The 27,828-nt window shown below is 45.5% G+C and overlaps 1 protein-coding gene across 1 annotated transcript in view; it reads left to right on the top strand.

The window, feature by feature from the left end:
• Window positions 1-27,828, top strand: part of CROCC2 (ciliary rootlet coiled-coil, rootletin family member 2) — a 97,840-nt gene that overhangs the window by 17,029 nt on the left and 52,983 nt on the right. The window contains exons 6-21 of the mRNA XM_053389928.1: window positions 854-960; window positions 3,265-3,424; window positions 6,704-6,810; window positions 8,110-8,307; window positions 9,545-9,641; window positions 9,842-9,931; window positions 10,530-10,745; window positions 11,488-11,687; window positions 13,150-13,332; window positions 13,730-13,874; window positions 16,482-16,628; window positions 20,021-20,251; window positions 22,234-22,427; window positions 23,444-23,571; window positions 24,288-24,457; window positions 26,792-26,971. Of these exons, the coding sequence (XP_053245903.1) occupies window positions 854-960; window positions 3,265-3,424; window positions 6,704-6,810; window positions 8,110-8,307; window positions 9,545-9,641; window positions 9,842-9,931; window positions 10,530-10,745; window positions 11,488-11,687; window positions 13,150-13,332; window positions 13,730-13,874; window positions 16,482-16,628; window positions 20,021-20,251; window positions 22,234-22,427; window positions 23,444-23,571; window positions 24,288-24,457; window positions 26,792-26,971 (2,553 nt within the window). The remainder of the gene's footprint in view (window positions 1-853; window positions 961-3,264; window positions 3,425-6,703; window positions 6,811-8,109; window positions 8,308-9,544; window positions 9,642-9,841; window positions 9,932-10,529; window positions 10,746-11,487; window positions 11,688-13,149; window positions 13,333-13,729; window positions 13,875-16,481; window positions 16,629-20,020; window positions 20,252-22,233; window positions 22,428-23,443; window positions 23,572-24,287; window positions 24,458-26,791; window positions 26,972-27,828) is intronic.

Below are 27,828 nucleotides of genomic sequence, written 5' to 3'. Positions count from 1 at the left end.
CATATAGGCAACCAGTGGAGTACTTTTATTTTATGAAGGACGTTCTGGGTACAAAGCCTTTTTCACAACAGGGTAATAATATTATATAAGGCTAAAGCCTGTGGGGTTTAGAGGGGATTATAATTCACAGAGGGGAACCTATGCATGACTACAATTATATGTGAGAAGCCTAAACACGGAGCAGTTCTTAAAAGGCAATTATCGCCGCGCTTTAACTAGAGATCCCTAGTGCCTCACAGTGCAATTTGAGCAGGAGAAGGTGCAGAAAGGGGCAACCAAAATGATCATGGAGTTGAAGCAACTTCCCTGCAATGAAAGGTTACCACATTTGGGGCTTTTGTAGTTCAGGAAAAAGGTGACCAGGGCAGGGGAACATGACATGCTGGTGTGGAAAAAAGGATAGAAAGTCTTCCCATCCACATCTAGCCTATTGCCATCATATTCTTTCGCTTCACATTTTTTTACTACCTATGAGAAGAGTTTAGCTGAAGGAACTAGGCTCTAGGAATTCTTATGACATGATAGTGTCATGTGAAGAAATACAGAGCTATGTGGGATGAATACCTCTCCCATGTCTATGAAAAAACCCCGCCCAGAACCTGTTTTATTTCTGAGGGTTTAGGAAATGGCTGTCTTTAATGCTGCCTACCTTTTCTCCCAATCACAGACCTCCCAAATCCAAATATTTATTTTTAAAAAGCAGTTTCGGGATTCTGAGAAAGTCTCCTATTGCCTTAAACAGATTCTGTGTTGTACAACATATATGTAAGGACATGCATATTTCTATAGCTCCTGCCAGCCAATCATTCTGTGCGCTGCTTTAATATTGATGCACAATCCGTCATCTTTCTAGGCGCAGATGAGGTTAGACTCAACGGAGTCGCATTTACTCCGCTTTGAGCATGACCACAATACAGAGCTGGAGAGCACTCTCATCCACCTGGAAGAGGAGCAGCAGAGGTGAGGTTGCCATTTGCTTCAGGGGGGTTGTTTATATGGTACATTCATATACTGGCAATACTGCTCTTCGGTGATCAGCTGATCAGTGGTTATGGTAGCCTCCTTTGAAGACACACTTTCATCACCAGTCAGCTGGTTGAGGCAGAGAGAACACATTCAAAGAGGTTTGCTGCAACTGCTCAGCGCTGACAGAGATCCCTGCTTTTGAAAGCACCATCAAGAGTTCCTTTAAGCTCCTGATAGACAACTGTATCCTGCCCCACATCTGATGCCACAGGATGCCAGGTGTGGGGCAGGTGGCCATGGTTTGTAGGAAATGGCCTTGCCTTACCCGGGACCCATGCTGGGCATAATTAGACTCGTATGCTGGAGGTCTCCCACTGGTGACTATTTCTTTAAATTGTGGTCATGGTATTTTATCCATAGGAAAGGTATAAATTAATGTTCCATTTGAAGTGTACGACTGTATGTCATTGAACTTTCATTTATAATAATAATTTATAATAATTTATTATTTATACCCCGCCCATCTGGCTGAGTTTCCCCAGCCACTCTGGGCGGCTCCCAATCAGTGTTAAAAACAGTACAGCGTTACATGTTAAAAACTTGAACAGGGCTGCCTTAAGATGTCTTCTGAATGACAGGTAATTATTTATCTCTTTGACATCTGATGGGAGGGCGTTCCACAGGGCGGGCGCCACTACCGAGAAGGCCCTCTGTCTGGTTCCCTGTAGCCTCACTTCTCGCAATGAGGGAACCGCCAGAAGGCCCTCGGCGCTGGATCTCAGTGTCCGGGCTGAACGATGGGGGTGGAGACGCTCCTTCAGGTATACAGGACCGAGGCCGTTTAGGGCTTTAAAGGTCAGCACCAACACTTTGAATCGTGCTCGGAAACGTACTGGGAGCCAATGCAGATCTCTCAGAACCGGTGTTATGTGCTCCCGGCGGCCACTCCTAGTCACCAGTCTAGCTGCCGCATTCTGGATTAATTGCAGTTTCCGGGTCACCTTCAAAGGTAGCCCCACGTAGAGCGCGTTGCAGTAGTCCAAGCGTGAGATAACTAGAGCATGCACCACTCTGGCGAGACAGTTCGCGGGCAGGTAAGGTCTTAGCCTGCGTACCAGGTGGAGCTGGTAGACAGCTGCCCTGGACACAGAGTTAACCTGCGCCTCCATGGACAGCTGTGAGTCCAAAATGACTCCCAGGCTGCGCACCTGGTCCTTCAGGGGCACAGTTACCCCATTCAAGACCAGGGAATCCCCCACACCAACCCGCTCCCTGTCCCCCAAAAACAGTACTTCTGTCTTGTCAGGATTCAACCTCAATCTGTTAGCCGCCATCCATCCTCCAACCGCCTCCAGGCACTCACACAGGACCTTCACCGCCTTCACTGGTTCTGATTTAAAGGAGAGGTAGAGCTGGGTGTCATCTGCATACTGATGAACACCCAGTCCAAACCCCCTGATGATCTCTCCCAGCGGCTTCATATAGATATTAAAAAGCATGGGGGAGAGGACAGAACCCTGAAGCACCCCACAAGTGAGAGCCCAGGGGTCGGAACACTCATCCCCCACCACCACTTTCTGGACACGGCCCAGGAGGAAGGAGCGGAACCACTGTATGACAGTGCCCCCAGCTCCCAGCCCCTCATTTGATGGTAGCAGCATCCCTGAATCTATTACTGCAAATCATGAACAATATTTTAGGTGTGTCAGATCCTTATTCCATTCCTTTTATCCTAAGCTGGGGTGGGGAACCTCCAGCTCACTGGGCTTCCCCATTCGCCCATGAGGCCATTCTGGGCAACCTTTACCTCCCTGCCTTATGCCTGATGTCATACAAATAAGGGCAGGTCTTGTCCCAAAGGGTGGGACTTGCTCAAAACCCACCATCTTTTTTATTATTTAGTACAAAGCCTTTGTTGTGACTAATATGGTTGGATAGACATAAAGACATAGAGGAATTCTTGGATTCAAACAAATATTTACTTTCATTATTATCATTTTGTGTGCGGGTGTGGGTGTATGGGTGTCTGCACATATGTGTGTTGTTGTATGCAATGTTTGGGAGGAAATAAGACGGTAAATAACAAATAACAAACTAAATATTGATGTATGTAATTTTTATTTCTTAATTATATTTAGTGGTAGTATGGCTGTATTGCTTTTTGTAACATAAAATTATTCAATAAAAATTATAGTTTTTTTTAAAAAAATAGGAATTCTTGGATTCAAAAGAACTAGTGTGCCATATTGTGATTGTGGAGGAAAACACTGTCCTTGGCTTTCTAATTTTTTGTCTTAGGAGCAGCAGTCTTTCTCAGATGAATACTCTTCTCCGGGAACAGCTGGACCAGATGAACTCCTCAAAACAAAGACTAGCAGGGGAGCTGGAGAGGGCAACCGCGGAAGTGCACAGGCTGAGGAGTGAACAGAAGGAGTCCCAGTGGCACAAGGGCAGGGAGGTACAACATATCCTATTGGTTGCTTTTTGAAATGCCAGGCAACATAATGATTAGAAATCCATTTTCTTCATGTTGCACCATTGTACTATACACCTGTAGCAGATTTGGCACTGGGAGTTTTTTTGTACCAATTCTTTGCTCAACTCAGCATCTTGTTGGGTTGGCTGTTCATAGGATCAGCACTCCTGCCAAGACCAGAAAATTCAGAGTCAACTATCGCTGTTTCACCTTCAGTACCTTTACTGGTTCAGCTCATGGTCCCTCCAGGCTGCTGTTTTATTATTTTGATATTTTATTTTTTTAAAAACCCTCAAAGCGGTTTACAAAAAGATAAGAAAATCAAGAAAAATGTACAGCCCTATTTTAAAGCAGACAAAAGTTAAAATACTAAAACTGATTAAAATTACCTCCATTCTCTAAGCATCTAGGTAGGCTTGTCTAAACAGGAATGTTTTTAGCAGGCGCTAAAATTACTACACCCGTGCCTTGGTTGACGAACGCCTTGCGACTCAAACGTTTTGGCTCCCGAACGCCACAAACCTGGAAGTTGGTGTTCCAGTTTGCGAACGTTCTTTGGAACCCCGAATGTTGGATGCGGCTTCTGCGGCTTCTGATTGGCTGCAGGAGCTTCTGGATGCCAATCAGAAGCCGTGCCTTGGTTTCCAAACATTTTGGAAGTCGAACAGACTTCCGGAATGGATTCCGTTCGACTTCTGAGGTACAACTGTATTTCTCCAGTTCCAGTCCTTTGGGGAGTGCCATAGCCCGTATTCCCTCTTTCCTTGCAGTTCTGTTGTTGGCTGTGGGAGCTTTCCTTTGAATGCCTATATAACATGTTATGTATTGAAGGAGCAACTGATCTGGCTCAGGACTACAGTGTTGGCAAAGGGTTCAATCCCACTCTCCCACCCACCACCCACATTGTCCTGTTCAAGCCCCCCCCTCCCCGCTGTTTACCTTAAAAACAAGCAATGCTATTGCTAATTGTGTGCATAAAAATAATTTATAGTTTGGCCCCCACTCCTTCTTTGGGGGGACCTCCTTTTCCCTCTTCTCTTACTGTCCCCTCTTTTCTATCTCATAAAAAAAAACCCAGATCAAAATAAACTCTCTAGAAAATAAATGTTGGTTGTGGACGCTGCATTTTTGAATTTATTATGCATTGTAAATCCAGCTTGGGTTTGGCAGAGCATTTGTATTTGGCAAAATGCAGAGTTCCTAGTTAGCAAAGGCAGTGTGTGTTTTGGTTCAATGAATAAGCATCTCTCCTCTCGAAGAGGACACAGGCCAACTACTAAAGAGTTTTATCTACAAAACTGAGGGGCACCGAACATTGTACAGGGTTAGTGAATTCAGAATTGTTGTCATATATCAACAGTTTTGCCTTGGGTTTGTTTCCAAATGCGTAGAGTACAGTTTATTGTAACCTTGCCGCACTGTTCACTATCTGGAATCTGCCCCAACCATTGCTTTCAGGGATATGCGTGGGTCCATCGGTGAAGCCAGTCTGCTGGTTCCACCAATAGGCCCATGCTGGCTTGATGCCACCTTGCTCTGTCCTTCTGCATCCTTGTCCAGATAAGCTGCAGCACACAGCTCATGCTCAGTATAGCTGACTAAACAAAACCTTATGCCTTAGCATCACTGCAAACACAAATAGCACCATTTCCTAATCCTTCTGTCTTATGCCAGCACCTTTGTGGTTTCCCTTTTCTTTGTCATCCTCCCTTGTTTGGCTCTTACTTAGGTTAATGGCGCTGAACCTCCAGCACAGGAACAAATCCAGAATTCTTTCTTCCACCTGAAATTTCATGACATCTCCTATGCTGCTAGAAGGTTAATGCCACATCACCACACTGATGTTCCTGGCCACCAGAAAAAAACGGGGAGTGTTCCAGCACTCACAGTAAAAAACCTCTTAGCCAAGTTGTGCTTGACTCTGCTGCTTCAAAGATAAATTATTCCCGATCTTCATAATTATCTTGCTTGTAAATGCCGGCTGTAAACAAGCTGGGTACCAAAATATGTAATACTTGGCCTTCGCCCATCACTTTTCTTGTTGGGTCAAGATGGACTATTAGTGTTGAAGTGAGAATTGTTACACTGGAGTCAGTTGTGCTTCTTGGCTCTCTGCTCTGTTGGCATTGTTTCATTCATCTTAGCAGCTTCAGCCCACTAACCTTGAATATTTTGCTACAATTCTCTGATTCTTTGGAGAGTCTCCCCCTCCATTGGCCTGATGCAGCTTTTTGTTCTTCTAGGTTCTCCCTGAATATGATCTGCCCTGGTTGAGAAGCCATTTGTCTCTCTCGGACTCTCTTTCTTTGACTGCCCCTCTTTCAGAACAAACAGAGTGATCTTGGCCATTCTGATTCCATAATGGGCTGTTGGCATTTTTAACCCAGTGACACTTCTATCATGTCATATTTGCCACTGCTTTAGTATTTCCATACCCTATTAACCAGATGTAGTAGTTAAAATTGCTGTTGGATTACCCTTCTATGGAGCGGAGACCACCAAGGCATTGCTGGAGCTCTTCCAGTATTATGAAAGAGCTCCTCTGTGAGAAGGAGTCTGGATCCAATAGGAAACCTTGAAAACTCCAGTTCTAAACAGCAAAGCCTTTGGTGGTGTTATTTATTTATTTATTTGGACTGCAGAACAATAATCTGTATGTATAGATTTCTTTTACAAGCACTGAGACATACTCATGTGTACAGCAAAATATTAGCTCATATATACGTTGGCCAAGTTCTGAGCTCAGAGCTCTTATTTGCTCAGCCAGAGTTGATGCCAGCCTCGCTACAACCTTTGGAGAGGAAGCGTTTCGTCGAGTTCCTGGTTTGCATTTTAACAGTTTTGTTGTGTGTTTCGGGGATGACGCAGCAGTATCCCTGCCTGGCTTGAAAGTACTATTTATTGGAAACTGAAGGTTAGTTGCAAGTTATTTATTTAACATTTTCTGCCTTACTTTTCCAAACGTCCATGGCAGCTTGCAAAACAAGAAGTGCCAGGAAAGCAAACTAGTGAGTTGTAGGTAAATTTAAATAGTATCTTCTGTAACCCTTCTACTTGCCTGCAGCAGGGGCAAAAACATTCTGTTTCCCATGCCTTACTCATATAGGACCTTGAACAGATTTTGGAAGATGGTTTAGTATAGCGAGTAATACAAATGGGGGTCGGAGGGAGGTAACTTTCTGCAGCTCTCAGTTAATAAAATGTTGAAGTGCTGGAACCGGTGACATGTCCGTATCCTGTTCTCTCCGTCATCCTTTGCAGAGTTACAGTTCCTATTTAAGCAGCGAGCACAGTGGGATCCTGCTGCTGTGGCGTCAAGCTGCCACACTCCGTGGCAACTTTGCAGAGCTCCGCACAACCATGGAGAGGTGGGTTCTCCCTCAATGTAGCAGCACTGCTACAAGAGGGACCCTGAGGGCTCTTTAGAAAATGCCTGAAAGATTTGCCTGTGCTGTTGATGCCTTCATAGCGGGATCTCGTTGTTTAAAAATATTGAGTGTCATCAGCTCCAAAAACGCCAATGCGAAGCATTTGGGGAGGGACAAAATATATCCCAGTTTCTGGAAACCACAGCAGAGTATTGCGTGGACAGGCGGAGTCCCCCCAACCCCAGGCGACCCCCGAGCGGAATAATGACTCAAGACAACGTGCCATGGGATTAAAATTGGCCACAACTTTATTAAGTTTCAGGCTCAGGCATTGGGCGTTTATCCTTCCCAGTCCCCAGCCGGGGATCTGGGAGACTTCAGGGTTATCCAGAATGTGTGGGGCTTGGACTGGCTCTGGAGAACATATGTTCAAGCAGAGAGCCCGCCCCCCATTTCGCTGCCGTTGGACGGGAGAGCAATGACAACCTCTCAGCGTATGGCCAATGCCTCCCCTCAAGACCCCTTTAATGGGGAACCCTGACATCACTGCCACAAGGGGGGCGTGGGTCACCACTTCACGCCCCCCCTCCATTTAGGAAGATAGACTAAAGGATTCCGCCCAAGCCCTGAAACTGCCAAAGTTGTGACGTTCTGCTATGGGAAAGGCAAAACCTGCCAATGCAGGAAAATTCCTTTCCGACCCTGACGTAACAACGCCTGTATACCTGTGGAGAAGAGGTTAATCTGCAAAGAAGACTTAACTGAGGGAGGGGAGGGTGGGAGAAGCTCTGGAGTCAACTGCTGCTTCGCAGGTAAACTTCACCTTCTGTTGTGTGGGCAAGATGGCCCCTCTCCTTACCTGGCCAATCCCCTGGCAACACCTCCCCAGGCAGGATTGGGCGATTGGCTGAGGTAGGCGGAGACCTCCAGGTATCCAGCCTGGGAGAATGAAGTCAGCCCAAACTACCAGGAGTCGCACTGGGATCCGGGGGGCTGTGTGTGACCATGCAAAAGGCCATTTGATGTGGGAGCGGTCATTGTGCCTGGGTTCTGCTTGTGGGTTTCCTTCAGGCACCTGATTGACCACTGCAAGAACAGGATGCTGGACTCGATGGAGCATTTACCTGATCCAGCAGGTTCTTCTTACGTTATTATATCTGAAAACCGTGACCCTATGGCCTAACCCTAAATAGAACCCATCCCAGCTTTCAACTGGAATTTCTGGCTCTCAGCTGGCCTTGCCAGAGACAAAATGTGTGAATGCTGAATGAGAAAAGATTTTTACTCCCTCATTACCAGAGGTCTCGCTGAGGCAGGGACCGACATGGCAAGAGCTGCCCGCCGCCTCCAGACCGCCTGCCTCAACTTGGATTCCAACCTGCGCCTCTCGGAAAGCAGCTCCACCTGTTTGCTGGAGAAGCAGCTTCGGGAGAAAGTCCGGGAGATGATCCAGCTGCAGAGCCAGTGGGATGGAGAGAAAGCTGAACTGAACTCCAGGTTAGAAGAGCATTCGCAGGTGCCTCTGGTCTTTGGGGCACACGCTTTTAAAGTGGGGTAAAAGTTTGCCCGTTGCTATATTCAGCGTGGGTGGCGCTGTGGTGTAAACCACTGAGCCTTGGGCTTGCCAATCAGAAGGTCTGCGGTTTGAATCCCCACGATTGGGTGAGCTCCCATTGCTCGGTCCCAGCTCCTGCCAACCTAGCAGTTTGAAAGCACGTCAAAGTGCAAGTAGATAAATAGGTACCACTCCAGTGGGAAGGTAAACGGCGTTTCCGTGCACTGCTCTGGTTTTGCCAGAAGCGGCTTAGTCATGCTGGCCACATGACCCAGAAAAACTGTCTGTAGACAAACGTCGGCTCCCTCGGCCAGTAAAGCAAAATGAGTGCTGCAATCCCAGAGTCGTTCGCGACTGGACTTAACTGTCAGGGGTCCTTTACCTTTACCTTTATATCCAGTAGAATCAACCCACTGATTGCAATGGGCTTGTTAGTCAAGTCAAGTCAATGGATTTCAGTGGGTCCACCTTGAGTATGACCTATTAGACACAGCCCATCTCTCTGGATCCGTGAATCAAAGGGACTAGCTCCCTCAGGAACAAAGGCTTCACACTTCCCAGTTCTCAGTTGTTCAAGCTATGTTGCAAATATTCAATTTCTTCTTTCAGGTCCTTCACCAATACCACTGGCAAGAAGTAATAGAGAGGCAATGGAGTGCTTGGTTCTAGCCCAGAGGACTACTCTTTGAGGCTCTCTGCTCCTCGGGGAGTGGGGCAGAGCCTGTAAGGAATAGCCTGGTCCAGAGAGGATGTAAAGGCAAACTGGGACCTAGGAACTATTGGAAAACGATGTCTGCTCTCTGGGATATCTGGGGGGTACTATAGGACTGTAAATCTGACAGCTCTTGTTCTCCATTGGTTCTTGATCTTGAATTGGCTCCACACCATCTGGATTCTTATTGACTGTTCTCTCCATCAACCCAAGACCTCTTGCTGAATCTGCTTTCTCCCAGTCTTTGTGTGAACTTGTCCAGGACAATACATAGTGGGAAGGGAAGCCTTTCTGAAGCTACTTTCAGCTCTTAAAAATTGTTGTCAGCCTCTGACCATGTATCTTTTTAATGTGATGTGTGAATTGGTGGCTTAATGATCCCAAGAGTATGAAGAATTGAGTCTTTTGAGGTCATATGTTTTCACTCCTGATCAATCTGCCACCTATGTCTGGTTTTTGTCTTACAGGATTGCAGAGTTGACCACGTTAGGAGATAAACTTAAAGAACAGAATGCAAAGAAAGAGAAGACCATCTCTGCCCTAAAAATGGACATTCAGAAATTGGTATACGTACCCACAAACCCCCCCTTTCTGTCACTCTCTCAGGCAAACACACATAGCCGTACCGGCATATACATCCTCACAAAATGCCTGGCCTAATACATACACACTGGCTTGCACTTCCACACACACCTGCCTTCTCATACTTTCTGTGCCCTTTCCCCATGTCCATTTCTGAGAAACTGCTTATCTTTGAACACTAGGAGGCCAGTAAGACTGGAGATCTAGAAGAGGTGAAGGACCTGAAAGAAGAAATCGAATATTTGCAACATAGCTTGAACAGCATCACAAAGGTGTGCGAAACTTTTACCTGCCCTGTAATCCAGTTAAATTGATATATATACATTCACAAGACGACTCTGACTCACTCTGTGTAATTTGATGGTAGACATCTAACTTGAGTAGAAATTGATGCTCGATTCACTAGGAAGTTCTTACACAAGCCCAGCTGAAATTAAAGGGTGCTATAGTGAGAGAGAAACCTATAGAACACCATCTGCTTTCTCTCTCACCACCACTATTTGTTGGTGGTACTCACCATCCTCCATTGGGCTTCTGGACATGCATCAGTGGTAGGCAGTCTGCAGCCATTTTGAACTTGAGCTAAGTTTGTTTTCCATCATTGGTGGCTGCCAGCAGTGTTAACTTACCCCAAATGTAAAGTCTCTACGCATAGACACAAACTTCTAGCCCCATCCAGACCCACTAAATCTCATAGACCTGTGATGGAATCTGCCAGGCCTCTTTAGCAGTCTCTTCTTACAACCATAGTCTCACAGAGTTAGGGTGGGGGATGTGGGAAACCCACTTAGTTCAACCCCAGTCTCATTAAGGTATAATAACTTGTGATGGATTTGACTGGCATTCACTTCTTCTCAACCCTCCTCCTAGCTGGCTTTGTCTGAATCCAAGAGCACAGGACTCGGTTCCTTGGAAAGTACAAGAACCTCGTCAGAGGAAGACACCCTATGGCAGACCTCCCCTCTGCGCTCCAGCTCTCCCCACCGCCGGCGGGTATCACCATCCCGGGCACACCCTTCATCACTTCAGAATGCAGCACTGCAAGCAGTTCGTGCTGCTATCCAGAAATCACAGCAGCATGAGCAGGTTTGGATATCCTGAGTTTACAGTTATAAATCTGAGAGAGAGAGAGAGAGAGAGAGAGAGAGAGAGAGAGAGAGAGAGAGAGAGAGAACGAACAGTGATACAGTCATCTAATGCTTCTACCTTACAGTTATTTCAAAATATGTATAAAACTGTAAATTTCACAGAGTATTGAAACCAGGAGACGCTGCAACAATAGCCTCCCAGCTGCAGCGTCACTGCTGCTGTTTACTGGGAGGGGCGAGACAGTGAGCTTGGTGCTTTTGCTGCTTCACCCACACTGCCCTGACCTTGCTGGATTTCACCAAGAGAAATTGGCGGCTCTTTCCGCCATCCCCTGGAGCTCTTAGTGCACCTGACGCCACAGGAACTCTCCCCACCCCCCAATCCTGGCCTTTGTCAGGCAACAGCTGCAACACCCTTTTGCACTGGCTCTTAGTGTCCATATCCCTCGTGCATGCAGGCAGCATAGCCAAATGATGGAGCTCAGGAAGCCAGCTTTCAGAGATATGAATGCAATGTTTCTTCTGCACATTTTGGGTTTACCCAAACCACAGATTTCTGTATTTATTTACAAAATCCGGCTTCCCTGGCTATAGAGACTCAGCTCCTCAGCGTCAGTGAAGGTGTTGATCACAGCACTTGCCCACCTGTTAAATGGGGTATCCCCCCCCCCCCGTGCATATCGTGTTGTATGATGTGGAAGGGGTTTCCTGCTTGCTCCCTTTTTTTTTTTAATGAACAGGAGTTGCGTGTGCAGCTGGAGTCTTGCCAGGATGCCCTGGGAACTGTCAAGAAGCAGCTCGCTGACTGCCAGCAGGAAGCGCAGGCAGCAAAACAGCGGCTGCAGGAAGAGAGGCAGGAATGTGAAGAGCTGACCCGGTCACTGGAGGATTGTAGGAGGGAACTGCAACGCTGGAAAGCCTCAGTGGAGGTGCTCGGAAGGTGAAAGAGGGAGCCTTCAGATCTGTTAATGCTTTTGAGTGACATGGCTCTGACTCAGTCCTTCAGGTGGTTAAGTAGATTGTGACCTTCAAATAAGCGTCTCAGAAAGGAAGCCATCGCCCTCTGTAGTGATGCGTCAGTGATTGGAAACTCCCTATGCCATGCATCCCTTCACATCTGAGGACGGTCCACAGCTCAGAGATAAGAGCATATGTGTTGCATTTAGCCCTTGGCATCTCCAGGCATGGCTGGGAAAGACTCCTAGAGAGCCACTGCCAGTCAGCGTAGACCAGCCTCTGCCAACCTTGTCCTCTCCAGATGTTTTGAATAGCAACTCCCATCAGCACCAGCCAGCACATCTGGAGGTGCCACAATGGCAAAAGCTGGTGTGTGTAGATTATACTGAACTAAATAGGCCAGCTGTTGAGGCCTCCTGTGCTTACCTAAGGGCAGCACATTCATGATACAGTTTGACTTGGATTGGTGGGTGGATAAGGAATATTGTACAACTCACTTTTCCATAGTAACAAAAAGGGGTCTCTTGTTTTGATGATGCGATTTCACACCTCTGCACCCATTTCTGTTGTGGTCGTCAGCCAAAGAGATGTAAAGTGATTCTTAAAGTGATGATGAAACAATGTCTTTGGGAATAACATGCATCAGCATTCGTTGCTGCCAAAGGTTATCAAATGCCTCTCCCCGCTAGCCCCAACAGTATTACAGCGGTGTTATTTATCTTGGACGCATATAAAAGGGTATCTGTGAAATTAATTTGTCCTAGGAAGGTCATTGGGTAGCATAGAATGGCACCTGCACTATTGTTCCTAGTTGGGGATTTAAAAGAAGAACTTTTGCTGCATTTTGACAGGTTCCCCCTCCTTGCCCTTTTTTAAATTATTTGAAGGATTCACTAAATCAGCCTTCCCCTACCTGGTGCCCTCCAGATATTTTTGGGCTACAACTGTTTGGGGAAAGCTGCACTAAGCTGTATGAGGAATGTACAAATACAATGGATGGATGGATGGATGGACAGATGGAAAGGCAGGCAGGCAGGTAGGTTGATAGAGGCATTTTTGCTGCAGGTACATTTCATGTTACAGCATATTTGAGTCTGGATTGCAGCATTTGATACTCCTGGCTTTTGGCAGAGGGTCTGAATAGATGGGTTTTAGTTGCTTTGCACTATGTTTCTATGATTTTGTCCCCTGCTGCTAGAAAACTTTTTTTTTTCCTGTTCAAGGCCTTTGGTGGGGCAGGATTAATTTCCTTCCTCCTGCCTGCCCCTTCTCTGCAGCAAATTAAGCCCACCTACTTGCAAAAGAGAAGTGGTGGTTGGTCACTAAAAGCAGGTGGAGGAAGCAGAGCATGTATTTCTACCTCAAGACAAACGGGGGCCTGTTTTCAGGGTGCATTATCTTGACCCCCAGGTTGCTCATATTTTGTCTGTTTTTTCACTCCCCAGAGAGAAGGAGGCCGCAGAAATGGCAGTGGAAAGCCTGAATCAGCAGCTCAATTCCTCCTATCTGGAGGTGGAGCGGCTGAAGACTATGAATGGAGAGCTGCAGAGACAGCGAAAACTCCTGGAAGAACAGAAGGAGGATGTCATTAAGGAAAGGGAGAGAACGAAGAAGGAGCTGGAGCGGGGGTGAGGTGCTGCAGTTGTGTCCCTAGTGCTTTGATGCACAAGGCAATCCTGCTCTCTGTGCTGGTCTTCAAAGACATGGCAGGTCTTTTTTCCAGATTTTCACGCTTGGGCAGATAGATAGCCTTTGCTAATAATGTTGGCCGTAGTTGGTGTGAATTATCAGCGTTGCAAGTCATGATAGCTGTATTCTGCCTCAGAAGCAGTGAGCCTCTGTGTGCCAGTTGTCGGGGAACAAGAAAGATGTGGTCATGAAAGATAGCTGTAATAATGGAAATAAAAAATTGAACCCCAACGACATTAATTGGCATCCCAAGGTGTATCGACACAATGAGTTAAGCGTAATCTGGCTTGGTTGGTGCAAGGCATAGTTAGACCTTTTCTTCTTCTTCTTCTTCAGGCAAAGATCCCTGGAGCAGCTTGAGGAAAGGATGTCTGCCCTGAAGAAAGAGCTGGTGACAGTCAGGGAGACTTTGAACCAAGCCATGCTGGAGAAGGATATGCTCGAGAGTGCAAAGGAAGGCTTGAGCGGAGCACTTTCCAAAGTAAGGGTGGCCAGTAGGCACATTCCATATGCCAAATAACTCTCCTCCTGCCAGATGGGTGGGGTACAAATAAATTATTATTATTGTTATTGTTATTGTTATTGCCCTAACTGAGGATATTGTCCTCCCCTTTATGTTTCTAACTATTGCTGACATGGCCCCCAATCCCCCTCCCCCAGCATCTATTTGCTTTTCTTGGAAAACAAAATCTTGACTTTTCTATATGTGAAGTAATTACATATAGCATTGTAAAAGCTATAAAAGGATTTTATCACGCATAGTCTTGTGTAGTCAGATGGGAAAGGAAGCCATTTAAAGAAAAGAGGCGACAGCCTTAAGAACAAAGCATGGGATTGTCCAAAGTCAAGGATAGGAACAGGCAGCGGCTAAGTCCAGAGGTTGTGCAAAGGCAGGACTCGACTGGCAGCAAGTACAGAGACTTGGGAGGCAAAGGTACAAAGCACAAGTTGTAAAACATTTACTGTTTTTGTATGTTTCTTGTTTAGCCACCTTGAACTTTTCAGGAAATGTGTTTTTAATCATCGTTAATTCAGTTTACTAGCCACCCATAATAAGAGTTACCTGGGCAACATGCAAAGTAATAATAACAGCAGCTTAGTGTAACTGGTAGCCTGTCACTGTCCACTTCTAGTACCAGGGAGTCTGGAGGGAGAGGCTAGTATTATCCCACCAGGCTAAGGCCATAGATCTGTAATGGTTGGGTTCCAAGGTTTTATGGAAAAGCCCCTTGCCAAAAGTCTCAGGAGCTTGGTTTATTGCAAAGCCATGCCAGGCAGAAAGGCACAGTGCCCTTTTACTCTGGAAAATGTCACCAAATGTTTGCTTTCCGCGTGGGCTTCTATTAGTGCCTGATATGGAGGAAGGGGAAACAGAATGACTGTAAAATCATAGCTGTTGTATCTTGATAGCCAGTCTGACAGTTGACTGTGAATCCCAGAGACTTAGCCAGGAGGGCAGCATTACTGAGTCTGAGACAGTCCAGCACCCTAGAAGAACCAAATTTCATTCCTGACAGCTTCGGTCCCTTATGTTTTAAGGGGAAAGCAGAACTGTGGGGGAGGTGCCATTGCATGCCATCACATCATCAGGACTTGATATTTGAAAACAGTAAACTGTGTGCTAAGTTTAATCTCTTTTCTTGGAAATAATGTGCCTGCCAAGGCCATGGTCCAATAAAGTGTTAGGGCAGGCCCTGAATGAGTAACTATTTTGGTAAAACACTCTTGTGAACACTGCCCTAGCAGCTCAGATTGGCTCTGCTGAAGTGAGTAGCAGATCTCTTTGCCACCCACACTTTGGCTAGAATGAACTTTCGGGGGGAAACTATATTTTCCCAACATAATATTGCCTGGTTATGTAATGGACTTGATCTTAAAGAGAAAAATAGTGTTAACTTTTGTATGCACAAATGCTAAGGATTCCCTCTTCCCTTTTTTAGTTTCAGGGTGTTTTCTGTTGTTTTTTTAAAGGCACTGATTGGTATTAAATTGAATGTGGAATGGACAAATAGATCCTTTTTTAAAAGTTTGGCACAGACCAGATACAGATACAGATACAGATGCAGATATATTTAACAAAGAAAAAACCTCAAGGATAGATTTTTAAACGCACACAGTAATAATAAAAAATTTCAAACGTGGCAAAAGAGAGGAGGTCCTCAGACCACTACATAATGGGTAGTGGGTATTTATTCTTTCAGGTTTGAAGTATAAGTCTCTTGGCCATAAAGGCTTAAAACATTCACTTTTGTTTTCCTGCTATTAATCCCCAAGCTGTAGTAATATAGTTTAAAAGTACCTGAACATTTGCAAATATCAAATATTTTGCCCATGCAAAATTTATGTGAACAGCAACTTCAGACCAAAAATAATATATCTCACTGGATGTGACCACATCATATGCCTCAACAAGGCCCTTTTAGCATTACGCTTCCAGCATCTACCTGGATTGGACCGTGTCTTCCTGTACAACTGTTGTAGAGACTAGTATTCATGAAACAACATTTTTTTTTTTTGGCAGGCTCAGTCTCAATTTCAAATCTAGAGAAAGTTTCAGGACAGACTCTAAAGCAGTTTTCCATTGTTTGGATTTTATATCACATTCTAATTACCTATTCCACAACTCTCCCAAGTTCCTAAAATCTACTTTATAAAGGTCCAATAAGCATTTATAAGCAGCATTCGTGGATTTAGCTTTCTGAGAAGAGCCAATAATTTGATCTAACCATTTAGGAGATTCTGAAGCACCCAAGCCACACAGTCCACAAATAGACACCAACAGATGCAATTGAAGATGCTGCCATTCAGCACTCAGTAAATGATATTTAAACAGCAATATAAAAGACTACAACCAAAATGCCGTCCAGCTGATTTAATGTATAAATTCCACAACCGACCCATTTCTTCCACGGAAAAGGCTGCCTATCTATCGTCAAATCTGGATTACCCCATAAAGTTAATTAGGCATGAGTTTATGGATCTCTGTTCCCTAAAGCATAGCTTCTCATCTGAGGCACCATTGCTATGCCTTGAAGGGGAAGTAGCCTGGAGTTGGAGGTGAAATTCAGTATCTCAATTTCCTCCTCAGGTTAAAGCCACCAGTGCTAACCTTGAGCTCTCCATACACAAGATGAAATCGGAAGAAGCTGTGCTGAGAGACTCGTTAGCCAAGATGGGTGCTCTTAACGAAGGGCTGGCTCATGACAAAGTCAGCCTCAACCGCATAATTCTACAGGTAACAAAGACAGCCAGGATGTAGCAGAAGGTGTAGTTGAGTGTAGCCGCTGCTTATGTGAGCATGTAGGCACAGATGGCCCTACTATTGGGCAAGTGGAGTCAACTACCTCTGGCAGAGGATTTGAGCCAGCTTTAATTGTGGTGGAGGGTGAGATAACAGATTGTACCCCTGGTATAACAATCACCTTAAGGGCTACAAACAGTATGCTGCAAATGATTTGGCAGAGCCCAAGATTCAAAATTATCACTTCTAGTTGTGTTTGGAAGTTGGTAGGAAACTGCTGTGAACCTTCGAGTAGTGCTGTCTCTGCCTCATGACAGAATGAGACTTAAACTAAAGGAGAATATAACTGAATCTCTCATTAGTTTACAATGTCAAAAACAGCTGTCTACAGGGTGTGGGGAGGAGTAGGGAACTTGAATTGGGACTTGGTTGCTGGGAGAGGGACTGTTACCCTCTCACCCCATTCACAATGCCAACATACCTGTGAAAACTCCCTGAAGCTATTGTTTATCCTGTTAGTATAGCATTTTTGTATGATACTGTACATTTTCCCTAATAGGGCAAACAGCAACTGGGGAAGGGGGGTGATCATCAGGAAAACAGCGTATGTGATGGAGAGAGCTAATTCTCTCCTCCCTTAGTACCAGGGTCCCAGTCCAACACACACACACACCACCATCACTTTCTACAAAAGTGAAAAATATGGAAGATCCAATAATGGACTTCTGTTGTCTCATCTTCTTTGGCCCTGTCAGATGCAAATTCGAAAACAAAATACAACTGCCCTGAGTCCTAGTCTAAGCTTTTTTTTATCCTAAAACTGTGGTAGCCATATCCTGGAAGAACATGCCCTGAATCCCAGTTTCCCTGTCAGTCCCTGAGTGTCCCTTGCTCAGAGCAAACAAAGCTCTCCTCAGTGGTTTCGCTGGCTGCCAAAATGCACACTTTCCTGTCAGCCTCTTTAAACCCATGGTGTGCCAGAAAGCTTTCGGCCTCATGAGCACCATCATCCCTGCAGGGCTTGTAACCGCCAAGAGCTTGTAACTTGCAGTGAGGCCTGAAATGGGGGGGACTCAAGAGTGCTCACACACTCCACAGCTTATGCCAACAGCATTTATAACTTCCGGAAGACTTCAAGCATGTGATTTCTGCCTAATGGAAGCTTGTAAGCTGCCTACAACAAGCACATGGGAAAATTCACCCAAGCACAGCTATCGTAGCCTTCAAGACTGTGCCCTCATTGAAGCGCCTGCTCAGTTTGGGGAGAAAGTAAAGTAAACCCTTTCCTGTCACCATTGATTTGTGCAAGTGGGGGGCGGGGCGGGTAAGGAAGGGAAGCAAAAGAAAACCTAAGGAAAATACGGAGTCCAGAATTACCCCCAAAGTTTCTGCACAGTTGAAACTGTGAATCAGACACTGATCTGGCTTAAGTGGATCAACTTTACCAGAAGGTCATTTTGATATGTCCACTGGAGTACAGTATGTGAGCAAAACCAGGCCCAAACAGAGGGAGCAGAATGAGAACTGATGGTAGGAGGTTTGGTTCAATCTAGATGTGCTTTTAATGGGCTGAATTCAATAATGTGCATATTTTTAAAATTGTGAATAGCAACCAAAGACACACACACACACAAAGACACACACACAAAGACACTGCAGAGAATGGGGAGGCATCCTTCCTTCTTCAAATAGCAGCTTGGGAAGCCAATTTTCATTTGGACTACAAGTGGAGAAGGATAAACCCTTCCCGTATCTTGTGGTCTCACTGCTGTTTGCCCCTCTTCCCCTGCCCCGCGACTGTCGTTTAGGTTTTCTAAAATGTGTTAATTGCACTCACACAATTTATGTCACATTTAGGCCCCGTTTGCATGTCACCTCAAACAATAATTAAACTAAACTTATGGTTTAAAGGTGAATGCTGGTGCACACTGCTGAAACTGCAGGCATTTTGCTCCACTCCACTCCTTCTGTTGGCACACTGCTATAATGTATATCTGAACTCATGAGTTATTTCCCCCAAACAAACTACAAGTAGGGGTGTTGGAAAATTCTGATGAAAACTGAAAAAGAAGCAGTAATTGATGCAGTCCACACATTTCGTTTGTGGTCAGGGATGGAAATCTGTCAAGTGAGTCTGACCAGTATTGGTTCGCATTGTGTTGCTTTTCTAACTCTGCAAATGGTATGCAATGAATGACTTTTTTTTTAAAAAAAAGCATTGTTTTGACATTTCCTTTACATTGAAATGAATGTAAGTTCCATAAATACTTATGTAAACTTATATAACTTATGTTAAATACTGGTCTGCGAAACAAATAATTGCACTGAAAAAGAAATGGCGCTGATTCTGACAAGCACAAGTTGGAATGGCAATCACTGCTTTCTTATAGCTCTGCCCATGAGCTGTAAGCCAAGAGCAAACATCGTTTACAATTCATGCTTTGTTTGGAGAGAAATAAGCCACAAGCCGGGGTTTGGACATAACGCTAAGCCAGACCATGGGTTAGCTCCTGTCAACGCGGCAGGAGAAGGAGGAGAGAAGAGTCATGATGTCAGCGGTGTGTGTACGACTACACTGTGTGTTCTCCTTTAAATCAATGTTTAGTTTGAAGAGATGTGCAAAAAAGGTAAAGGACCCCTGACAGTTAAGTTCAGTCACAGATGACTCTGGGGTTGCGGCGCTCATCTCACTTTAGAGGCCGCATTTGTCCGCTCTGTTTTTCCAGGTCATGTGGCCAGCATGACTAAGCTGCTTCTGGCGCAACAGAACACCAAAACCAGAGCAGTGCACGGAAACGCTGTTTACCTTCCCGCCAGAGCAGTACCTATTTATCTACTTGCACTTTGATGTGCTTTCAAACTGCTAGGTTGGCAGGAGCTGGGACCGAGCAACGGGAGCTCACCCCGTCGCGGGGATTCGAACTGCCGACCTTCGGATCAGCAAGCCCAAGAGGCTCAGTGGTTTAGACCACAGCGCCACCCATGTCCCAGAGCTGTGCAAGCTAGACCATAATTTGGTCCTTAGAATCTCTGTGTTGGAGGGGAGAAATGGCAAAAAAGGAGCTGCTATTCTATTTTTACACTTGAAACGTAATCAGATTTTTCCCAAGTTGGTTTTTACCACAAATGCAAAAGCAAAATAACCCCCTCCCATTGACCAGAATATACATTTGAATAACAAAAGGCCCCTCCCATTTTCTCTTCTGTGCTAATGATTGCACATTCAAATTCAACAATAAATCCAGGGGTCGTGTGTGAAAGTGCCATAAGGATGTATCCTCGTTCCCTTTCCGCCAAGGCTAGCCCACCTTTTGTTTTCCTGCTGGATCATCTCCCCCCGCCCCTTCTAGAGCCTGCAAACCCCAGTCTTTCCTCTTGTTGTGCAGCTTGAAGAGGAGAAGAGCAGGCTTTCGAATAGGAAGCGGGAGCTGGAACAAGAGCAAGCCGGTTGGCGTGAGCAGCTGGCGCACTTGGAGCAAGAACTGATGCACACGAGGGCAGAGAAGCAGGGGCTGGAGCAGAACTTCAAGGCCTCAGAAGAGAAGCAGGAGAGACTGGAAGGGGAAGTGGCCTCGCTCCACAGGGAGAGAATCCAGTTTCAGGACCAAATAATGCAGGTATGAAACAGAGGGCAGAACACAGTACCTTTTCATTGCCTCAGGATACAGTAAGGATGTGAATAAGAGAGGACTTGGGATAATTTTTGTCTTCCTGGTTGAGTACTCTGCTGGGGAGGGGACAAATGGGGCATGATAGATCACTAAGTCTTTCCTGTTGCAGCCAAACATGAGATTTGGAGTAAATTATGTGAATTACAAAAACTTGGCCCTTCGGTTGCTTTCCTGGTTGCAAAAGTTGTGGGAAGCAGGAGTGCATCACTTGGCATTCCCCACCCCCCACCCTGCAACCCCAATGATTGCTAACATATTGGTTTGGCAGGTTTGATCTGCTGGAAATGCGGAGGTTTGATGTGTTGAAAGCATTATACAGTATTGCATTTCAGTTGCCAATTTAGCTCTGATCACAGTAGAGATATAACTTGTGCTCGAGCATTATTGTGCTTGGATCTGTTACTCCGATATAAAAAGACTTTTATAAATAAATATAAGAATATAATATGCGAAAGGTTCCAGTGAGAAACGCCACTTGTTGAGTCAGATGGTTGCTCATAATAACTAGGTTGGCCCTGACACAAGAGCGCATCTTGGCGATACACTCGGCAAAGCTTCTGCAATACAGTTGATCCAAACAAACCATTTTGGGATTCCTGTCCAGAAGAACCACTGAGTTCAGAGGCTGTCCTAAGCACACTCAGCCCAAGGACGGCTGGTAGTTTAATTCTTTATTGACAAAGCACACACTTACGGTAGCTCCTAAGGTGCACAGAGAAAACACACACACACACTTCTGCCGACTTCAGTAGCTGGCTTCCCCTCCCCAGGCTGGTGTTCTGAGCTAGACTGGTGGAGCAACAGCATAACCACACCTCCACCTGACCTTTAGGACCGGCATCTGACGGGGCGAGCACAAGCAACCTGCGACTTCTCATACACTCCTGCCCTTACTCCAGCCCCAGTTCCTGACCTGTGTCATTCACCCTCTCTTCTCTTTCTGTGGTGGAGGGTGGGGTGATTAAAATAAAATAAAAAAATCAATCCTCCTGTCAGACTGGGAATATCCCCTCATTCACACAGTTTAGGATATTCCACCATTCTTCGGTAGAGTTTCTTTTCTTTCAGAAAAGTAAGTGGCTCACATATATGTCAAACAAAGCTTTAATAATAAAGAAAATAATATACTATCTGAGAGAAACTAAAACATCATGAGGCAAGAATGACAGTTGGCCTCTCTAACTGAACTAAACTGGACATCTGAAGGGAGGGGCCGATTCCAGAGCACAACACAAAAGCTCCGCCCACCAGATGGCAGGCATTCTACTATTCAAATTAGGCCCCTGTGTTTTTTTAACACAGTGTCCTTCTGCTCAGACTCTTCCCTCCCTCCAGCCCTGAGTTCTGCCTCACAGGAGGCACCAAACCCCATAAATTGCTGTTCCCTTCCCCTGGTGCAGCCTCTGACCCTGTGGCATCTGCCACACACTCCTCAGCACCTTGCCAGTCCCTGACAGAGGCACAGCTCTGCCAAACTACTGCCCTTAAGAGGAGTGGTTTATATCAGGGATGGAAAGCTGGTGGTTCTCCATACATTGTTAGATGACAACTCCTCAGCCATCGTCTTTGACCACTGAGCGGAAGGACTGTAGCTCATTGGTCCAGCTACTATGTTGCATGCAGAAGAACTCAGGTTCAGGCCCCAGCATCTCCAGGTCACTGTGGAAGATAGAACACTCTCTGAAATCCTGAAAAGCTTCTGCCAGTCAGTGTAGGCAGTCCTGAGCCTGATGGATCAGTGTTCTGACTCAGTAGAAGGAGGTTTCCTATGTTCCATTCCGCCCAGGGCTGATGGTAGTTGAAGTCTAACAACACTTGGAGGAGCCTCCCCGCCGCCCCAGTTTACAGGGTTGTGTAGCCAGGATCCTAATTAGCCTCTTAATTTCCTGCTCTTACTCTCTCACACACTTCCCTCTGCTTTTTGCCAGCTGAACAGCCAGAAGCAAACTCTAGGTGAGCAGCTGGCCCAGAGCCACCGAGAGATGGAGACGCAAGCAGACTCCTTGCTCCGTACGCTGCAGGAGAAGGAAGACATGGCTAAGGAAAAGGCACAGGTGGTTGTGGAGCTCACTGCGCTGGAGAGGCACAGGAAGTTGTTAACAGAAGAGGCAGATGCTCTCAGGTAATGCCCAGCGGCTATGAAACAACTGGTGGTCTCCTGAAGACTGGCTTGCAAATTAACTTAAGGGAGGGGTGGCATGAGGCAAAGTCATGCAACCTAAACCAGGTAAGCCTTGCTTCACCCCTGTTTTAAAGCATAAGCCTGTGGATATGCTTCACTTGTACACTATACCATAGTTCATAACAGGCTCAGTGTCTTGGTTTCAGCCTTGCTCTTTGTTTCAGTCAAATATATACCGTATTTTTCGCTCCACAAGACACACTCTTTTCCTCTTTAAATCTAAGGGGAAATGTCTGTGCATCTTATGGAGCGAATGTGTGGTCCCTGGGGCTGGGGGGGGGGGAGCCGGGCTTCCCCCGCCAGCCCCGACAAGCTCTGGGAGCAGCAGGAAGGCTGCACGCAGCCTTTCCGCTGCTCCCCGACCTGCTCTTTGGGGCTGGCGGGGGAAAGCCGGGCTTGCCTTCACTGAAGCCTCCTGAGGCTACGGGTTGCCTTCACTGAAGGCGAAGGCAATGTGGGAGAGGGAGAGCTGCGCAGCACCCCTTCAGCGAAGCAGGAGGAGAAATGGAAGGGGCTCTGTTTCTCCTGCCGCTTCACTGATGGGGCACTGCGCAGAGAGGGGGAGTTTGTGTTTTTTCTTGTTCTCCCCCTCTAAAACAAGGTGCGTCCTATGGTCGGGTGCGTCCTATAAAGCGAAAAATGCGGTATTTTTCCTTTTCCCTTCTGGCCTGTCCAGGCAGCAACTGCCTATACCCCTCAGTTCAGTGCTTCTGCACTAAATGAGAAGTACAGGAAGCTAACTAAGTGTAAACCTGCAGGCAGGTGCCCTTTTATTTGTTGCACATTTCCTGGTCTCTGGACTTCCTGTGGATGAGCAGGGCTGGCAGAGTACCTGTGGTGGATGGGGATCATTGGTGCCAACAAGCTTTCTGGGGTAGTGGATAAATAGATGCCTGTAGAATCCAGGCATTGACAGCTTAATTGACGGGCCTTGATTATTTCCTGATGTGCTTTAGAGTGGAGAAGGAGTCCCTGGAAACCAGCCTTTTTGAGGCACAAGAACTGGCAGCACAGCTGGAAGCTCGCAAGGAACAACTAGAAGGAGAGAACCAAGGCATCAAGCTTGCCAGAAAGGCTCTTCAAGGTATAGTACACACATTATTCAGTCTGATTCAAAACTCCATGGAATCTTCCCTTTAAATTATTAAGGTGTGCACAAACCATACATTGAAAGCACATGAATTCCCCCAAAGAATTCTGGGAACTAGTTTGTTAAGAGTGTTGGGAAACATAGCTCTGTGAAAGGTAAACTGCAGTTCCTAGGAGTCTTTGACGGAAGACATGTGCTTTAAATGTATGGTATGTATACAGCCATTGTTAAGTGGTTGGGATACCACTGAAAGTGCCCAATATTTTTTTTTAAAAAAACCACCTCACCTGTTATCTGACGATACCTGACTATACCTGACTATACCTAATAACTGGTTATTGGTGACACACATTCAAATTACCATTTAACAAAATTTTGCATCAAGATCAGCCAATGAACAGGTTTCCAGACTTACTTGTTTTATCCTATCTTTTTGTGATGGCTTACAACTTGGTTAAAACCACATATATAAAGCCAGATGCAATAAAACATATCAGTGCAAAAATACAATTTATAAAAATGATAGTTTATAAAAAGCAGTGTGGGTGCAAGAGACTTTTAAAGCCGCTTTCTTAAAAAATAACAGCAATGAAGCTGAAAGAACTGCTTGCTTTATTGTGCCTTCTGCTGAAGAAACAATTTGTTGTCACAGCCTATACTGAAGAGTTGCCCAAGGATCTGTCCTGGATGGTGTTTGTTTTCTTTCGTAGTGGAATTGGGAAAAGCCCAGCATGAACTTGAGCTTCGGGAAACCACACTGAGGCGAGAAATAGAGATGTTGAAGCTCCAGATAACTGAGGAGCAACAAGGGTTCCAACAGGTCATAAAGAACCAGAAGCTGGGTTTTGAGGAGGACCTCGAGCGCCTCAGAAAAGAGAAGGTCAGTGCTGAAGACTCCTAACCCTTATGCAGCCAAATTCTTCAGTCCACTGTCAGTGATGGTTGAAATGAGTGAAAGATGGGTACTAGAAAATTGCCATGTCCACTAACCAAATCCAGTTCTAGTGTTGAATAGTAAGTCACTTTCATTGTCATTAGAGCAATGAGAGGGTTCTGGGTGACTCCAGACTGTTATTATTTTGTGGGAGGGACTTGAGTGCATACTGGATATTTAGGTATGTACCATTCAAGTAGATTAAAGTGCTCTGTCAACCTGTCTGATGATTGCTGTTTGCCCACTCCAGTCAAGTTATGTAGCAGCTCCCAACATGCCAATGTTAATAATAATAATAATAATAATAATAATAATAATAATAATAATAATATGGTGGTGGTGAAGCTAGCAACCATTGATGCTGAGAGAGACTGTATAACTGTTCTTTCTTCTCTATACTGTGAGTTGTTGTGGTATCAAGACTACTTGAGATGATAGGAGCTGATTTCCAAGCACATCACAAGTTGTATACGTATATTGAATGAGTTGTGAAGAACGCTCATGTGGTATAAATTTGAATGCTTCCTTCATAATACCCGTTAATAAGGAGTAGCTCTTTTCCTAGTAATAACAGTGTTGAGCAGTGGTGTAGTATAATAGCTGGTACTTGAATAGGGAAACATGGTTTCAAATTTCTCCTCAGCCATGACAATGCACTAGTCATTGTATCTCAGCCTAAACTGCCTGAAAGGGTTCTTGTAAGAATATAAAGGGAAGGGAAACTACATGTACACTACCCTGAGGTCCTTGAAGAAATGATAAAATGTGTTAATAATAATACTTAACATTTATAAGGGAGGCGCAGGTGGCGCTGTGGTTTAAACCACTGAGCCTCTTGTACTTGCCAATCGGAAGGTCGGCGGTTTGAATCCGCACAATAGAGTGAGCTCTCATTGCTCTTTCCCAGCTTCTGCCAACCTAGCAGTTTGAAAGCACACTAGTGCAAGTAGATAAATAGGTACCGCTGTGGTGGGATGGTAAACGGCATTTCTGTGCACTCTGGCACTTTTCATGGTGTCCCATTGTGCCAGAAGCGGTTTAGTCATGCTGGCCACATGACATGGAAAGCTGTCTGTAGACAAATGCTGGCTCCCTCGGCCTGAAAGTGAGATGAGCGCTGCACCCTGTTGTTGCCTTTGACTGGACTTAAACATCCAGGGGTCCTTTACCTTTATCTTACATTTATATGCAGCACTCTTTTACCTGTATATAGGCAGCTGTGATTTCTACATAGGTATGGCCTTTATACCTTTCAAATAGGTATGGCCTTTATACCTTTATACCTGTCAAATATACATGTGTATTAAATGATTCAAACTGGATTCTAATTACAGGATGTACCACATTTGGGTGGTTTCCTTTTCACTGGAGTCCTGTTAGTCTCTGTCATGGTTTCTTTGAACTGCTTTGAATATGTTTGAGACTGGAAATCTGAGGCAGGCACTGGAGATAAGGATTTGGTTGCAAGGAACTTGCTTGTGTTCAACACCAATTGGAGCATTGCTAGGTGCTTAAAAGACTCAGGGCAAAACTCTGCATAACATATGAATATACTAATATATATGTACAGATGCAAATGTAGAATTTAAATGTCCCAGTAGGAAAGCCAACAAATTTCCAATCAAAATAAGCCCAGATAAATCATTCCATTAATTTGGATCCTAGCCCCAATCAGTTCCTCTTCATTTCTCCCAATTAATCCTGCTCCAAATTAATTCAATTCCCATTCAATTTCCCCTCTTCTCTAGATAATTTGTTCCCACAAAATTAAATAATATCCTGCTCAGTTAACTAAGATCACTCCTGTTCAATTTCTCCCAAATTCACTATCTACCAGAAACACTCAGTACATTTAGAAAAAGTTTGGGTGGGGGTCTGTGCCCCATGATCCCATTCTTGCAACACCCCTGGATACTAGTGTTATGTACTGAGTTGAATAGGATCCAAAATGCAGCAGTCTGATTGGTCCTAGAATAATAGGATCCAAAATGCAGCAGTCTGATTGGTCCTAGAACAATGCAGCAGTATGATTGGTCTGCAGGAGCCACCCAATCCAGCTCCAGATGGAAGTGAATGCACAACCTGATTGGCCTACAGGAGAATTCCGGAATTAGCCAATCACGAGCAGCCCATTGTGTAAATAACGTATATAAAGCAGATACTTTGGGGGAACTTTCATTCCTCCTCACCATGAGCTGAATAAAGAGCATGAAATCCACTCTCGACTCCGAGCATATTTCAACTAGTTTACCTGATAACTTCCTGCTCTGCTGACACCAGGAGGCCCTGCATCTGGCATTGATTGAGGAGAAAGATGAGGTTGTGCATCATCTTCAGCAAGAGAGGGAAGAACTGGCATCCAAGCATGAAGCTGAAAAAAGGGAGTTCATGGAGGAGATCCTCTCTTTGCAGCAGAACCGGGATGAAAGCCTCCTCCTGCTAGAGAATGAAAAACAGAAGGTGAGAAGAGAGTAACATTAGTCGGAAGTAAGCTACCTGCTTTCAAGCCATGGTTTGGCTTAGCGTGAGGTATGAACCAGGCCACTGTCTGTGTAACACTACTGCCACAGCTCTAACCATTGTGCCCAGCCAGCATGGATAATGGTTAGGGTTGTTGGAGTTGGAAACAGGAGTCTAAAGGATCACATTTGTTTCCCTCTTGAGCCCATGTATTTTATTTCTTGCTATAGGTGGCGCTGTGGGTTAAACCACAGAGCCTAGGACTTGCCAATCAGAAAGTCGGTGGTTCAAATCCCCTCGATGGGGTGAGCTCCCATTGCTCTGTCCCTGCTCCTGCCAACCTAGCAGTTCAAAAGCACGTCAAAGTGCAAGTAGATAAATAGGTACCGCTCCAGCGGGAAGGTAAACAGCGTTTCCGTGCACTGCTCTGGTTCACCAGAAGCGGCTTAGTCATGCTGGCCACATGACCCGGAAGCTGTACGCTGGCTCCCTCAGCCAGTAGAGCAAGATGAGCGCCACAACCCCAGAGTCGGCCACGACTGGACCTAATGCTCAGGTGTCCCTTTACCTTTACCGTGGTACCTCGGGTTAAGTACTTAATTCGTTCCGGAGGTCTGTTCTTAACCTGAAACTGTTCTTAACCTGAAGCACCACTTTAGCTAATGGGGCCTCCTGCTGCTGCCGCGCCGCCGGAGCATGTTTTCTGTTCTCATCCTGAAGCAAAGTTCTTAACCTGAGGTACTATTTCTGGATTAGCGGAGTCTGTAACCTGAAGCGTATGTAACCTGAAGCGTATGTAACCCGAGGTACCATGGTATGAGCCATCCTTAGGACTCGTGTTATGGGGTGCCCAACAA

Source organism: Podarcis raffonei, chromosome 5 (genome assembly GCF_027172205.1).
Source record: "Podarcis raffonei isolate rPodRaf1 chromosome 5, rPodRaf1.pri, whole genome shotgun sequence".
NCBI lineage: Eukaryota > Metazoa > Chordata > Lepidosauria > Squamata > Lacertidae > Podarcis > Podarcis raffonei.
This window is presented reverse-complemented; position numbering and strand designations above follow the sequence as displayed.